The 15305-nt window shown below is 37.8% G+C and overlaps 1 protein-coding gene and 1 non-coding gene across 2 annotated transcripts in view; both read right to left on the bottom strand.

The window, feature by feature from the left end:
* The window catches only part of Wdhd1 (WD repeat and HMG-box DNA binding protein 1), a 35396-nt gene extending 20173 nt beyond the window's left edge, over window positions 1–15223 (bottom strand). The window contains exons 1-12 of the mRNA XM_028758542.1: window positions 14886–15223; window positions 13193–13304; window positions 11369–11520; window positions 10728–10839; window positions 10476–10526; window positions 9308–9403; window positions 7025–7117; window positions 5517–5623; window positions 4939–5080; window positions 3671–3863; window positions 2551–2732; window positions 541–725 (exon numbers count right to left, since the gene is read on the bottom strand). Of these exons, the coding sequence (XP_028614375.1) occupies window positions 541–725; window positions 2551–2732; window positions 3671–3863; window positions 4939–5080; window positions 5517–5623; window positions 7025–7117; window positions 9308–9403; window positions 10476–10526; window positions 10728–10839; window positions 11369–11520; window positions 13193–13304; window positions 14886–14962 (1502 nt within the window). The 5' untranslated portion in view covers window positions 14963–15223. The remainder of the gene's footprint in view (window positions 1–540; window positions 726–2550; window positions 2733–3670; window positions 3864–4938; window positions 5081–5516; window positions 5624–7024; window positions 7118–9307; window positions 9404–10475; window positions 10527–10727; window positions 10840–11368; window positions 11521–13192; window positions 13305–14885) is intronic.
* On the bottom strand, window positions 7554–7656 carry LOC114613385. The gene has a single exon (XR_003710175.1). It is a non-coding gene; the product is annotated as a U6 spliceosomal RNA (small nuclear RNA).
* Window positions 15224–15305: the final 82 nt, after the last annotated feature.

Here is a 15305-nt window from a genome sequence, read left to right as displayed (position 1 = left end):
GTAGCCCTGACTGTTCTAGAACTCACAGAGATCCACCTGCCTCTGTTTCCTGAGTGCTGGAATTAAGGGGTGTGGAATTCTGGGTATCTGTGGTATTTTTATATATAACTAATCTTGACAGCAAAGTTTATTTTTCTCTTTTATTATAAGTGTTTTTAAAGAATATAATTATGAAATTCATTTGAGATGTGCATGTCTGGTCCCAGGGATACAGCCACTGACTTGAAGGTAATAAACAAACCCTATATGACATTCCAAGCCTATGAAATAAATTTAAAATGATCTACATTAGGACTGTTAACTCACATTTTAAAAGAGTATTTGAAGATATAAGAACTACTGTTACGATATAAAATATAGTCTCATCTCTCTTGTGTTATAAATTATATCCTATCATTTTCATATGCAAAAGATGCAATGAGATAACTAGAGCAAAACATACTCTGAGGTGTCCTGGTGTTTACACCTAATTCTAGTTTCTGGTATTCCATACTACAGCTTGATCTAACAACTCAACAATGCCAGATTCTCCCTATTTACCTTGCTAATTCATCAGCACTTTCACACGCCAACAAAATAGCTTCATGGGAAAGAGTTCCCATTGTATAATTGAAAGCATTCGATAGATGTGTTGCGTGATGGATGGAGGTGTCATGGAACTCCACGTCTATGGCACTGTCTTGATCATCATTATAGCAGCGAATAATCCCAACAGAGTTCCACACCTATAAGTATGTAAGATCAAGTAAGAAAAACAGAAACTCCTAAGACTACATATACTCCAAGACACAGACTCGCACGCTATAACTCAGTCTGTGCCTAGAGTTAGCATATTCTAACTCAGCGTAGCTTCAGGAAACAGTGGTAATAGTAGAGCTTCAGAGACTAATTATTCTCTCCTTTATAAAAAGTCATATAATTAATTAACAAGTGGAGTGTTTAACATTTTAAAAACTACATTATTAATATAATTAATAAAGTACATATAATTGGCTTTCAATAACTAAAACATTAAATTCTTCCAAACAAATACCTCAAACTCTTAAGATGCTACACAAATAGATGTAAATGACAACAGAAGTATTTTTCTGTTCAGATAACTGGTTTGTCATAAGATAAATACAGATTGTAAAACAACATTAGTAACATTTGGAAAGTTTAATTTTCACTGATGTACACTATAGGCTCACACTCCATCCTTGTCTGCCTGTCTGTCTGCATGCCTGCCTGCCTGTCTTCTTTCCTTTCTTTTCAATATATATGACTATTTTGCCTGCATATATGTATGTATACGCACTACGCACACATCTGTACTAGACTGCCCACCAAGGCCAGAGGACATAATGTTAAACATAACTATAAATAAAATACTGACACTAAGATGCATTATATTATTCAATGAGGGTTCTTAACAATAAAGTTTTATTATGAAACACCACTCTTTGTCTAGAGAGATGGCACAGTGGTTAAGAGCACTGTCTGCTCTTCCAGAGGTCCTGAGTTCTATTCCCAGCATGGTGACTCACAACCATCTCCAATAGGATCTAATGCCCTCATCTGGCATACAGATACAGTACTCACAAATAAAATGAATAAATAAATCTTAAAAAAAAAATGAAACATCACTCTTCATACTTTCACAAGTTCTTATGTCAGGACCATGTCATCAATAAAAACATCCAACAAAACTTGCAGAATGAAAAACATAAAATAAGTAGCAAATAACAAACTAAATTTTGCAAGCTCTCAAACTTGAAGTAAAAAGCTAAGATGTTCATTCATCAATTCAAGAAACATACCTAATACCTACAATGTCGTACATTATTTAAAATACTAAGATAGTAGGTTTTCTTTTTTGCTTCAGAAGTTTTTTAGTTTTATGTATATAGGTATTTTATCTGCAGGTAATGTCTGTGTACCACCGTGGAGGCCAGAAGAGGACATCTGATCCTCTGGGACTGGAATAACAGTTGTGAACTGCCACGTGGGTGTTGGGAATTGAATCTAGCTAAGTTCCTAAAAGACTAGTTCTAAAAAGGATCCTGTTCTAACGGACCTTATGCTCTTGGAGGCTGTGGAAAGAGCTCGTCTTTTTTTATAGTACTTATCACATCTTCTTATGAGTGTTTTACAATCCAAATAATATTTTATATTAAAAAAAAATAGAGCCAAGCATGAGGGTACATTATCTACAATCTCAGCACTCAGGAGGCAGAGGCAGAAAGGTGTCACAAATCTGAGGTCAAGCTGGTCTACATAGTGAATTCAAGGCTACTTAGTGAGATCCTGAGAAATAAGGTTGGGAATATGCCAACAAATATTATAAGATATATAGTCATATTTTTATATTATATCATTTTGCAAAACAGAACTAACAAGCTTTTCAATAATACTGAAATAATATTAAAAATTTTAGTTAACCATGAAATAAACCTACCATAAAATTATGATCAACCAAATGCTCTAGCCCACTTAAGCAAGGTTTTTAAAATTATTTTTTAATCTATCCAATAAGCTACAGGGGAAGGGTAGGTGTAGATGAAGGCTTACCATGAATCTGTGAGAGAGATGCAAGGGTGTAGAACTTGACTGGAATGGCTTTTGTCGTGGTGTTGGCATGGGCCCATCATAAAACGGCCTTTGGGGTTTTATAAGGGGGAGATTGTGCATACTGCTTGCCTGATCACTGTCCCCTTCCTCTCTGTGAAGATCAGTTTTTAGCATTGTAACATCTACAATACAAAGAATTATAAGACAATTATACAATTAACAACCTAGAAAAAAGAAAAGTATTATGGAGTATTATAGTGAAGTTCCTCCATGAACTTAGCAATAGTTGGCACACTGCTAGCCTCTTCCACTGTGGCCTCCATGCTCAAGAAATATAGTGATGATGCAGAAGTCTGAGAGGCAGAACAGATGGTGCCTTACATTAATGTAGGCAACGAGACCAGGCTTTATTCTGGGTGGACCAGTGAGGAGACTCAGCAATTAAAGCTGCTTGCTTTGCCAACCTGGTAACCTGAGTTTGATCCTCTGAATCCATGTAAAGCTGGAGAGAGAAAACTAATTCCATGTATGCTGTTGCATGCACACACACAAATCACAATTTCCTTAAAGACGTGGGGCTGTGGAGATGGCCTGGATGGTAAGTGTCTGTTGTGTACCTGTGGGTCTCTGAGACTGAACTTGAGTTGTCAGATTTAACGCAGACACTTTTACCTGACAAGCCATCTTACTGGCCCCGTTTTTTTTTTTTTTTTTTTTTTTTTTTAATTTAGTTTTGTGCGTCTCGGAGTGCAGATGTGCACATCATATGGCACATGTGAGGGGGTCAGAGGATAACCCAGGAAGTGAGTTCTCTCTTACTACCTTGTGGGATCTGGGAATCAAATACAGGTTATGAGGCTGGGCATAAGAACCTCTATCCTAGCCCTCTTTCTAACTTTTCCACTGTCAATTTAATTGAGCTAATCTCTATTACTTCCTTTTGTTTGGGATATAGATTCTTTTATAGTTTGTTAAAGAGGCTTAGACTGTTGATTTGAAATTTTAACATAGGGTTTAAAACGTAGCTCTAGACACTAATTAAGCCATCTAGGAGTTTTTAATAACATCTGGAAAACTAATCAGCAAGGGGACTATCATATGCACAAAGTCAAAGTCATACCAACTGAGTTTTCATCATCTCCCAAGACGTGATCTGCAGCCAGCATGACGTCATCATTATCATCATCCTCGTTTATAATTCCTTTGGAAAAAGAAGGGATCTCAACTGCATTGTCATTTAGAAAATCGCCAGCACTATTTGTATCATCTCCATCAAAAAGATCATTGTAATCCTTCTCCACTCTACTGGATACCTTGAAAAATTAAATTACGATATATTAGTAAATCATTTAGAAAAACACAGTTAGGCAAAAAGCAGCTCTTTTTCTTTTGCTGTTAATGTAGTGTTGGAGATAAACTTAGAACCTTGCACATAAACATACAGCCCAAAAACAAATGTTTTGCGTTTTTGGGTTTTTTTTTTGAAACATTGTCTCATATATTCCTTATTGGCCTCAAACTCACTCTGTTACCAGGCCGACCTGAAACTTCTGATCCTGCTGTCTATCTACCAAGTGCTGGGATTACAGTCAGCCACCGACCCATCCAGATCCCTAAAGACATGTATAAACTCTGCCAAGTAAGCACATACCTATGACTTAAGAATGATTAGCAAATACATGTGTTTTAAATGCCTTGTACTCTGGGGACAGGTCAAGATTAGGGGGATAGACATGTAAACGAACACTGTATACAAGCAGCTACTTATGTTGCTATTGCCATGCAGCCCTGGTAAATCTATCTGCTTTTTTGATTAAAAATAAAATGTAAGCTGGGCAGTGGTGTCGCACACCTTTAATCCCAGCATTTGGGGGGCAGAGGCAGGCGGATTTCTGAGTTCGAGGCCAGCCTGGTCTACAGAGTGAGTTCCAGGACAGCCAAGGCTACACAGAGAAACCTTGTCTCGGAAAAACAACAACAAAACTAAAATAAACTAAAGTAAACTAAAATAAACTAAAATAAAATATAACTCTTCACCTCCTTTTCGGATACTCGCTAAATGACCAGGTGAACTTTCTCTAACACTCTGGCTTTCTCAGTTCTCTGGAAGCGCCCCTTCCCGTTACCCCACACCTTTTTACAGCTGCTTGCTGACCCCCACGCCTAATTTAAAGACACAAGTCTTTTTTTCCTCTCAGCAATTAGAGGGAATTTCAGCTTGCCTTTTATTGTTTTCCCTTTAAACTCGAATAAAATAGTTCTTAATCTTCCTTCTAAGTCCATTTTAAATTCTTTTATTAAGACTAAGAACTCACAAAAGGGAACCCCAATTTCTTTGATAACATGTAATGACCATGAAGAGACACTAAAGACATACACTGCCATTACCTTACTGCTTGACACCTTTCCACTGAGGTCACAAACATTTTCCAGGATTCCAAGGTTTCCTTCCACATCAGTATAACATATCCGACTACAAGTGGGATGCCAGGCCAGGCCGCAAACTGCATAACCTTTCTCGTGTTTTACCCTAAAAATTAAAAAGTGGATGCTTTTAAAGATATGGACTAGAGAATGTGACTCAGTAGCAAATATTCATGTATTCAGTCCTTAGCACCATCTATAAATAAATAAAAACTGTATATTTCCTTACTCTCTAGGGAAATTTCAACTTGAAAAGATTACAATGTATGAGAGAGATGGTTCAATGTGTAAGGACGCTTGTCACCAAGCCTGAGGTTGATCTCTAGAACCCTCACAATGGGAAGAAAGACTTCATGTGATGTCCTGTGATTTCTACAGTACATTAGGGCATGTATGCCTCTACAGTGTACACATATATACAAACAGTAAACAAGTAACTATTTTAAAAGTTAATGGCTTTCATATCTAGAAACTATTTTCATTTTGCATAACAGTCAGAACATACAAATGTTTCTTAATTAAACAATAACAATAAATTGTACCTTTCCATGCAGTCTTTGGTTTCCACATTCCAAACTACAATTAAGCCATTAATAGCACCTGCAGCCAAATACTGCCCACAGGGAGACCAGGTTACTATATTGAGTGTCTACAAAGAAACAGTTAATAATAATGTTGGACATTTTGAAACTACTCACTTTAATACCCCAAATAGTTTAAATCTCTACTCTGAGTTATTCTAGTTACATTTGATATGTAAAATACAATAAAGTATATTTATTTTTAACCTTATTCAATAAAATTCAGCTATTAGCATATATCATTTTGTTAGCCAAGAAAAAATAACTGCCTAATTTAAAAAATGAAATATAAAACAATGTTATCATCCTGTAAAGAAAAACAAATAAAGAATGAAAACAACTACAAGGAATCCTCCTAACATTCACCATCAAATGAAGACAATAAGTGAGATGAACCTTAGCACGTCATTGTTCATACTCCGAGCCTTTAACTGAAAAAACATACATGATGGGTAAATGAGAGCTAGAGACAGAATAAGAAAAATAACAAGGTGCTGGAGATGTGTCTTAGGGGTTAGGAACACTGGCAGCTTTTGCTAAGGACCTGGATTCAGTTCTCAGCACCCACATGGCAGTTCAAAACCATCCAGAACTCCAGTTCCAGGGGATCCAGAGCCCTCTTCTAGCCCGAAGCACCAGGCACATACGTAGTTCAATTACACACACACACACACACACACCCCACATACACCCCTTATACATTTAAAGAATAAATCTAGCCAGGCATAGTGCCACACGAATCCCAGTGAGGCTAAGGCAGGTGGATCTTTTGAGTTCAAGGCCAGCCTGGTCTACCTAGGGAGCTCCAGACCAGTTAGCGCTATGTGGTGAGACCCTGTCTGAAAAACAAATAAACAAACAAACTAAATCGTTAAAAAAGAAAATAAAAATTAATCTTTTTTTCTATTAAAGCTCTGAAGACTAGATCACAAGTCTTACTGAAACAATAACATTCAAGAATAATTCACTCTAATATCAAGCTAAGGGTAATTTTTTCTTTTTTTTCGGCTTTTCAAGACAGGGTTTTTCTGTGTAGCCTTGGCTATCCTAGAACTCTGTAGACTAGGCTGGCTCCAACTCAGAGATCAATCTGCCTCTGCCTGAGTACTGGGGTTAAAAGCATGTGCTTCCACTGCTTGGCACTAGAGTAATTTTACTTTCTATAAATGTATTTCTTTTATTTACTTATTTTTATGTGGATTGGTGTTTGGCCTGCATGCATACCACCTGCATGTATTGCTGTGGAAGCCAAAAGAGAACAGCAGATCTTATGAAACTGGGGTTACAGATGGCTGTTAGCACATAGGTGTTGAAAATCAAACCTGGGTTCTCTAGAAGAGTAACCAGTACTCTTAACCACTGAGCCATCTCTCTAGCCCACACATTTCATATCTGACGACAGTTTTTAGTGAAGTTTGCATTAAATCTTCTCTATAGTTACTACTCTAAGTGTCACTTACAAAACTTACCTGGGAGATGGAGCTATCTGAAAGATCAAACGGATTACTCCAAGTTTCTCTTCTATACAGCTTAACAGATTTTTCCACAGGAACCGCTAGTAACTATTGGGAAAGACAAAGTTACATAAATTTAACTTACAGAGAAAAATTAATTTAGCTAAATTAACAACATATAACAGCACATTTGAATTTTAATTGCTACTTATAAAACTCAAAAAAAATTGATGAAATTTTGATAAGAAAAAAAAATGAGTGACCATCACTCTATTACTTTCAATGAAAAACAAAGCAATAGTATAGTAGCTACTATATATATAAATATTGTGTATGCATATGTGAGAAAGCAAGCATGCTTCAGTCATACAGAGAGGTCAGAGGACAGCTTGTAGGAGCTTGTTCTTTCCTTTCACCTTGATGGCTTCTGTGGCTCAGACTTGGGTTTGCACCATAGATATCCAAGCACATAAAAATTAATTAAAAACTTAGTAATTTTAAAATAGCACATAAGATATTATATAACATTACAGAATTTTTTAAAAAACATATAGAATGCTTCATGAATTTATATGTTATCCTTGCACAGGGACCAAGCTAAATTCTCTGTATCATTCCAATTTAGTAAATATGCTACCAAAGTGAATACCCTGGCTGTCCTGGACCTTGCTCTGTAGACTCAGGCTGGCCTTGAATTCAGAGATCTGCCTGCCTCTGCCTCTGGAGTGCTGGGATTAAAGGCATACACTACCACTGCTGGGCAAATCTATACTCTTAAATGCTCACTTAGCTTATGAAAGTACATAACCAGCTTGATCATGAGCCATTTCTTAAAATAAAACATGCCCATTATACATGCCCATAATCCCAGGATTTAGAAAGAGGTAGGAGAATTTTGACTACAAAAGTAGCCTGGGCTACATAGCTAGTCCAGTATCAAAGAGAAAATATTCACAAGATACAAAAGGAAGAGTCTGTTCTGAAAGTCTCTCCAAATCAAAACCAGTTCTACTCATAAGAGCCAATATAAGCAGACTATAAAAGTACGAACTCAAGCAGGGTGTGTGTGAGCCTGTAATCTTAGCACTTAGAAGCAGAAGTAAGATTTTAAGGTCTTCTCTAGCTACATAGCAAGCTTGATAATGAGCTCATTCTCAAAATACAACAACAAAGAATGCATAAGTATATGTGTATGTTTAAGTATTCATGTATAGAAGTATTTCTTTATTAATAAGCATTATCATTCTATCTATACCTACTATTTAGCTTGATGGTTTGTACTTAATATATTAAAGTCTATTTCATGAGGACATAAGAGGCATTCCTCATTCTAACCATTATAGATAGTCTTACTTTCTGGACAACCAACATTCAATTAACCAGTTCCCTATACATGAACACCTGCAATCTCATGGAATGTCATATTTTTTGTTATACATATATTGTAGCACATGTGTATAAATATACTTATAGAATATACCTATGAAGTAGCACTGAGTCATTTATTCTGAGTAAGACTTCAAAATCTCTTCAACATTGCATATAATCCTGTTTCAGAGTTGTTCCATTAAGCATTAATGGAAAGACAAATATAAAAATCACTCTGTAAAACATACAACTTGAAAAGATCCATCCTTTTGCTTTTATGAAAGTCCAAGGGATCATTCATACTGTCTTGGCAAGTGTTATTACCCTCATAGAGACATCTTGCCAGCTCACATTTCAACTTTTTATACATTCTTTTTTTTTTTTAATTGGATATTTTATTTACATTTCATATGTTATCCCCTTACCCCAACCCCCACCCACCCGGGAACCCCCCATCCCCTTACCCCTCCTCCTTCTTCTCCGTGGATGTAATCCCCACCTACCCCCCCCCCACATTTTTTTTTGTTTTCTTTTTTTTTTTCTCGAGACAGGGTTTCTCTGTATATCCCTGGCTGTCCTGGAACTCACTCTGTAGACCAGGCTGGCCTTGAACTCAGAAATCCGCCTGCCTCTGCCTCCCAAGTGCTAGGATTAAAGGCGTGCGCCACCACCGCCGGTTATACATTCTTTTTAAAAGTTATCCACTGTCTTCTCTACATCATGCATGCATATACCCAAATATCATATTCATACACATGATAAAAGTTTCTAAAGTTGAAATATTTCTCAAAGTATTTCAGGATTAATTATTTGGCTTGGAGTTCTAAAATATATAATACAAATAAAATTACAATAAAAAACCAAACTTCTCACACTAGCAATTAACAAGGACTTAAAGGACTAATCTTTGGTGAAACCAGCGTCACTTACTTTCCCGGCTTGGGGCTGCCATGCGAGCCTGCAGATGGACTTTGCGTGCACCACATCATTGCTCTTTTGCAGTACTGGCCAACTAACAGCACAAGTCTGATTTTAGAAAAGGAAAATTTATTTCTCTTTATCAAAAATTTCTCTTAAAATAGACACAAAACTGAGATTTAACAGGTGGTTCTTCCACTTGTTAGGTCTTGAGTTAAGCAACTTCATACACTTTAACTATCACACCTAATTAGCCTATACTGTTTTTAAGACATTCAGATATAAGAAGAGTAAACCTTATACAAGAGTATCTTTTGTACACATTAAGGAAACATGACTTTCACAAAGCAAAAAGACCTTCAATAAATTAAAATACCCATGTCAACAAAAGTAAATAAATCTTGGGAGCTCTGCCATAAAATGTTAAGGGGTCAAAGTTACCCAAGCTAGAAGTAATTCAAGAGTTGAGGAAAGGCATAGTGGCTACTAAGGCTATTCCTTATAAGGCACAGCATCTCTATGAATGACAGACCCACTGATCACCTCAGAGAGACCCGATTGTTCCCTCTGCCCAGCTGGAGAGCATTTTTTTTTCCATTTTGTTTTTTAAAACCTGTACCAAGCTAGGTTCAAGGAAGCTTAAGTTCTATGTGACTCTGCAAATCAAATATGGTCTCAGTCTTATTTATTTCTCTATTAGCAACATCTAACACAAGCCCAAAACAGGGTAATTACATTCTAAATATAGTGGCTAAATTGCCCCCTTTAATTTATCAAGCTTAAAAGTTAAATACTATTTATAGTTCCTCCTGTTGAGTTGGTATAAAAACAATTACTGTTCAATAATTTTATGCTTATGTCAGACTATTTTGGAATAATTAAAGTAATGCTTAATGTTACTCCAAGAAACAGATTAAAAAGATAAATAACTAATTTGGATCAAATATATGTAATGCTCAAGAATCCTAGAAATGGACAAAATGTTTTTTTTTTTTTTTGGTTTTTCGAGACAGGGTTTCTCTGTATAGCCCGGGCTGTCCTGGAACTCACTCTGTAGACCAGGCTGGCCTCGAACTCAGAAATCCGCCTGCCTCTGCCTCCCGAGTGCTGGGATTAAAGGCGTGCGCCACCACCGCCCGGCTCTGGACAAAATGTTTTAAATTTAAATTTATTTATTTACCTGATCAGATATATTCCATACTCTAACAGTTCCATCACAACTAGCCGATGCCTGCAGAAATAAACAAATTATTTCTCTATAGTTATATTTATTATGTGTGTATAATTGTATATGATTATTATAACTATAATACCACATAGAAATTGGTTCAACTGTGTTAAAAAGTCTTTTACCAATAGGGCAAATTTTTCTTCCAATTCTCCCATAGCTTTAAACACATTCAACACACAAAAAAAAGAATGAAAGAATTACCAGAAAGATATCCTTAGGATCAAAAGACAGACTTAAAACAGGGGCATCATGTCCTCGAAATGTTTGCTGCTGGCTGTTATCCATCACATCCACAACTTTGACCAGAAAGTCACTGTAAACAGGTAAGAGGAATCACACGAATAAATGCCAATACAAAAGCCTCTTCTAACACTGCCTACATGGCTCTCTGGATACTTCTGAGCTTCTATTGCTAATCTAACAGTCACAACCATTTAGAACGTTCTATCCATCACACCCCACCTCAGCATTCAACGAGTTCATTTTTTTTCTAAAAGGAGAATTAAGAGCTTCTGCAGGAGCTGGGGACGGTGGTGCACATCTTTAAATCCAGCACTCAGGAGGCTACACATAGAAACCCTATCTCAAAAAAAAAAACAAAATAAAACAAATGTGAGAGAGAGAGGAAAATAGAGAGAGAGATTGATTCTGCAGAAATCCTGATTTTGGTTCTACCTACAATAATTTTTACAATTTGTAACAAGTTATCACCTTTCTCTGACCTTTTTCAGCACAAAAGAAATATATATATATGTGCACATACACACACACACAATAAAGATGGACACTGTTCTAAGTTCTAAAACTGTCACTCTTCTAACACTATGTGGAGCTGAGCTTACCTTGACCCAGCAGCAATTTTACTGCCATCCCCATTGAAGACCACATGGTTTGCATTTGTCGTGAAGCGTGTTAATATGCCATCAGGAACTCCTTCAGGGAATGTATAGACTTGGACAGTATTGTTAGAAACTGCAGTGACCAATTTTCCATTCTTAAAGAAAAAATAAAGGTTAGACATATTGGCACAACAAATCCAAATCAGTTAATAGTATCTCTATATTGAAAAATCCTGTAAAAACCACAAAGCCTTATAAATGTAGTTTATGTGGAGAGAACTTTTCAGTATACAATTTTCCTAAACACTAGCAAGAAAAATTTCCTTGTTTTAGAAAACTTAATTCTACCTCCACAAGCCAATCTTTAGCCTATAATTTTTCTTTTACTTCTGGTAAGAAAAATAGTTATATTTTCAAGGATGTCATGTATCATAAACATGAGGAGACTAGAGGCTATCAAAGAAAAAAACCAGTTCTGGTGCAGAAGACATCAAAAGACAAGAACCAACCAGCACAGCCCTGCTTCTACAATACAATTATGTCTTGAGGGATAGGGTAAAGACCAACAGCAGAATTCACTGCTGTGATGGAGTGATATGGAGACAAAATTGACTGGACTGTGACAGCCAGAAGGCAAACAAGAGACAGATTTATCCCTCAGAGACCAGTGAGAGTCAACTTTGTTGCCACCTTAAATCTCAGACTTTTTGCCTCCGGGATTGTGAACCAATGGTGTTGTACTATTTCAGGCAGCTGAGTTTGTGGCAATTTGTTACAAACTAATGTATAAGACCTCATTTACTTTTCCTTCCTTATAGACTTCCATTACAAAGGCAATGCATAATTATTATTAGAGGAGAGAAAAGACAATATAAAAGTGCCCTGAGCAAAGAGGGAGTTTTCTACTCTTATGAAGTAATCTCTAACATTCGAAGATCATATTATCTTAACTTTCTCCTAAACCCATGAAAATACATTTGTATTTTTAAAACTTTTAATAGATATCACAGTATACAAATATTTCTTTTTCATTTTTTTCATTATGAATGTCTGATGTAGATATACAAAAGCTATCCTATTTTAGTAGTTGCATATTTAATTTGTGGCTCTACCAAAATTATAAAACAAATTCTCTGAGAATCTCCTCAAGGGCTTCCAACTTTTATTATAAACATCGATACTGGCTGGGTTGCAATGAGTAGATACTGGCTGGGTTTCAGTTGTTAAGAGTGCTGTCCTGGCATGAAAGCCCTGGGTTTGAAATCCCCTGGATCATATAAACCCAGTATGGTGGTGCATGCCTATAATCCTATCACTTAAGAAGTAGAAGCAAGAACCATGAGTTCAAGGTCACCCTTGGCTACACAGTCAGTCTGAGACCAGCCTAGGCTATAAAAGATCCTGTCTCAAGAAACAAACAATAACAACACCAAAACCAGAGGGCAGGGAGAAAGATGTATCAGATATATTCAGAACTTCTAAGAAATAGTTTCCCTTTCAGGCTCAGCAAGTAAGAGTACTTACTGCTCTTCCAGAGGACCTGAGTTGGGTTCCCGGCACACAAGGTGGCTCACAACTAACTGCCTGCAACTCTAGCCCCAAGGGATCTGATGCCCTCTTCTGGATTTGATGTGCAACTGCAAACACACATGAAATTAAAAATAAAATAAAAAATAAACTTTTTTTAAAAATGAAAAACTAAGTGCTCCCCCAAAGATATAGACCTAGGAAAATGCAGCAAGGAGAAATTTATATTTTTATGTAATTTTTCCACCCAAGCATAAAAGTCACATGCCATCACTTCTTCACATCAACTGAAACAAGTACCTTCAAAGCACACGAAAATGCCTTTTCTCCAACATTAACGGACTTAGGATCATCGTCGTCCAAATCTTCCCACATCCTCACATCACCATCACTTCCACAGGTCACAATATAACTGTGCAGGACATACACATATCAAAATGTCATCCAGTTTTCAGGAACTCTTTAGGAACTGCTACTTTTATATATTTTGAAACAAAAATCAAGACATTAGTGAATTATGTTTTCAAAAAAACATCAATAACTGACTCTTTTTTGTCTTTTTTTTTTTCTTCAGACCTGAGGACTGAACCCAAGGCCTTGCGCTTGCTAGGTAAGTGCTCTACTGCTGAGCTAATTCCCCAACCCCAATAACTGAGTCTTCTCATTCTATAAAATGAAGATGTTTACTGTTCTCTACAGTTCTTCCTTGGCACAAAATTATTTCTTGATAAGAATGTAAGAGAAAGGTGAGTACACAGTTTCTGCAATGTCCAGGCCTATGTCTGCTCAGTCACCATCATATCCAGGGCCAGCTCGCGACACCCAGAAACTATAACAAGTGTCCGAAAACATGAGCTCGAGTACCCAAAAATAATTATTAAAATAGCTATGTGGATGTTATTGCTTGTTTTTTCAAACTTCTCTTTTGTTCATTCTGTTTATGTCCTACCTGGACACACATAAAACTGCAAGTAAAACCAGCATAGGGCAAAAGGCAAAAAATTAAAAGTAAAAAAAAGGAAGGAAAAAAGAAGGGAAGGAAGGAAAGAGTATGAATGAAAAATGTTTAGAAGAAAAAAAAGGATTAACTCCCAAATGGAAAAAACCAGAAGAGGGTCATAGGAAAGTGTTTAGCCAGGTATAGCAGCACTGACTATAATCTCAGTGCTTGGGGGACAGAGGTGGCCTCAGATACCTATCAAGTTTGAGACCAATCTGTGCTTTATGAGACCTGACTAGGACGCCAGCTTCTAGGCAAGATATGTCCACTTGGGTGGGCATGTGTGGCATGGCTGTTATGGGGGTAACCAAGTGCTATTTGGATTTAAGGTCTATTCCACAGAGGGGAACCCATTCTTGGTTCCCCAAAACCCTTTCAAAAGTCCATAGCTGGGGAGGTCAAGGGCCCTGGGGTTGGGGGGGGGGGTACTTAGTACTACTACTAAGCTAAATTGCATAACCTCAAACTGCCTTCTAAATATTTATGTACATTACAAATGCTACCCTCAGCCTTTATTAGAGAAGCCTCTATTTCCAGTAAATGATGGCAAACGTCATGACTGCACAAGGTGCTGACAACAAGTGACTTCTCAGTATTGAGCCCTACACTAGACATTTTCATTATGTTCTCTAATACTCAGGGAACACTGTGAAAGAGGAAGCTGCAAAATTCCATCTTCTGGGCAAGTTAGTCATTGCAAATTACAGCAACTGCTGATGTTTAACTGGATCATAAAATGAACATGACACCGAATGAAAACGTGAGTGGCGGGAAGGCACTCCTCTGGGTAAAGGATTTTAACTTTCCTGAGATCCTAGAAGTATCACGACAGTTCAAAACAAACAAGCCTCAGGACAGAGGCGTTCCTTGTTTAGTCCTTCCTCTGTCCCTCCGCATCAGTCATCTTCGACCAACTGACTGACTGACTGTACGTGCCGAGAATGAAGGCTAACATTCACGCCTGAATGGTCCTTTGTTTCCAAAGACGCTTACCTTCCAGAATCATCAAAGCAGACTTCGGTGTGTCCCTCCGTATGTCCGTACCGCATGGGCTTCTGTGTGGCCGGCATCTTTCCCTACCTGAGCCGTTTTGTAAGAACTAATATTTTCAGGAGGGAGATCGTCCTCTGCGCGCCGTGCAGTTCGGTTTCCCTCACCCGAAGAGCGATAGCACGATGCGGCGGAGGGTATGTCACACACGCCGGGATGGTGACAAGCTTCTCCACTGAAGGCTCTAACAGCGCGAAGAAGCAGCCGGCTGCACCAGCGTCTGGTCAGAGGAGAGGGCGGTCCTCACAGGGCGGCTTCCCGCGCTCTGGCGCGCTCGCCCTGTGCGCATGCGCGGTCCGCCACCGCCCAGCGCAGGTCCGGACCGAGGTCGCCGGGTGGTGGCGTCAGAGGCGCGCCGCCTCG

Source organism: Grammomys surdaster, unplaced genomic scaffold (assembly GCF_004785775.1).
Source record: "Grammomys surdaster isolate TR1022 unplaced genomic scaffold, NIH_TR_1.0 126198, whole genome shotgun sequence".
NCBI lineage: Eukaryota > Metazoa > Chordata > Mammalia > Rodentia > Muridae > Grammomys > Grammomys surdaster.
Note: the sequence above shows the minus strand (reverse complement) of the source record. Positions and strands in the feature narration are given on the sequence as shown.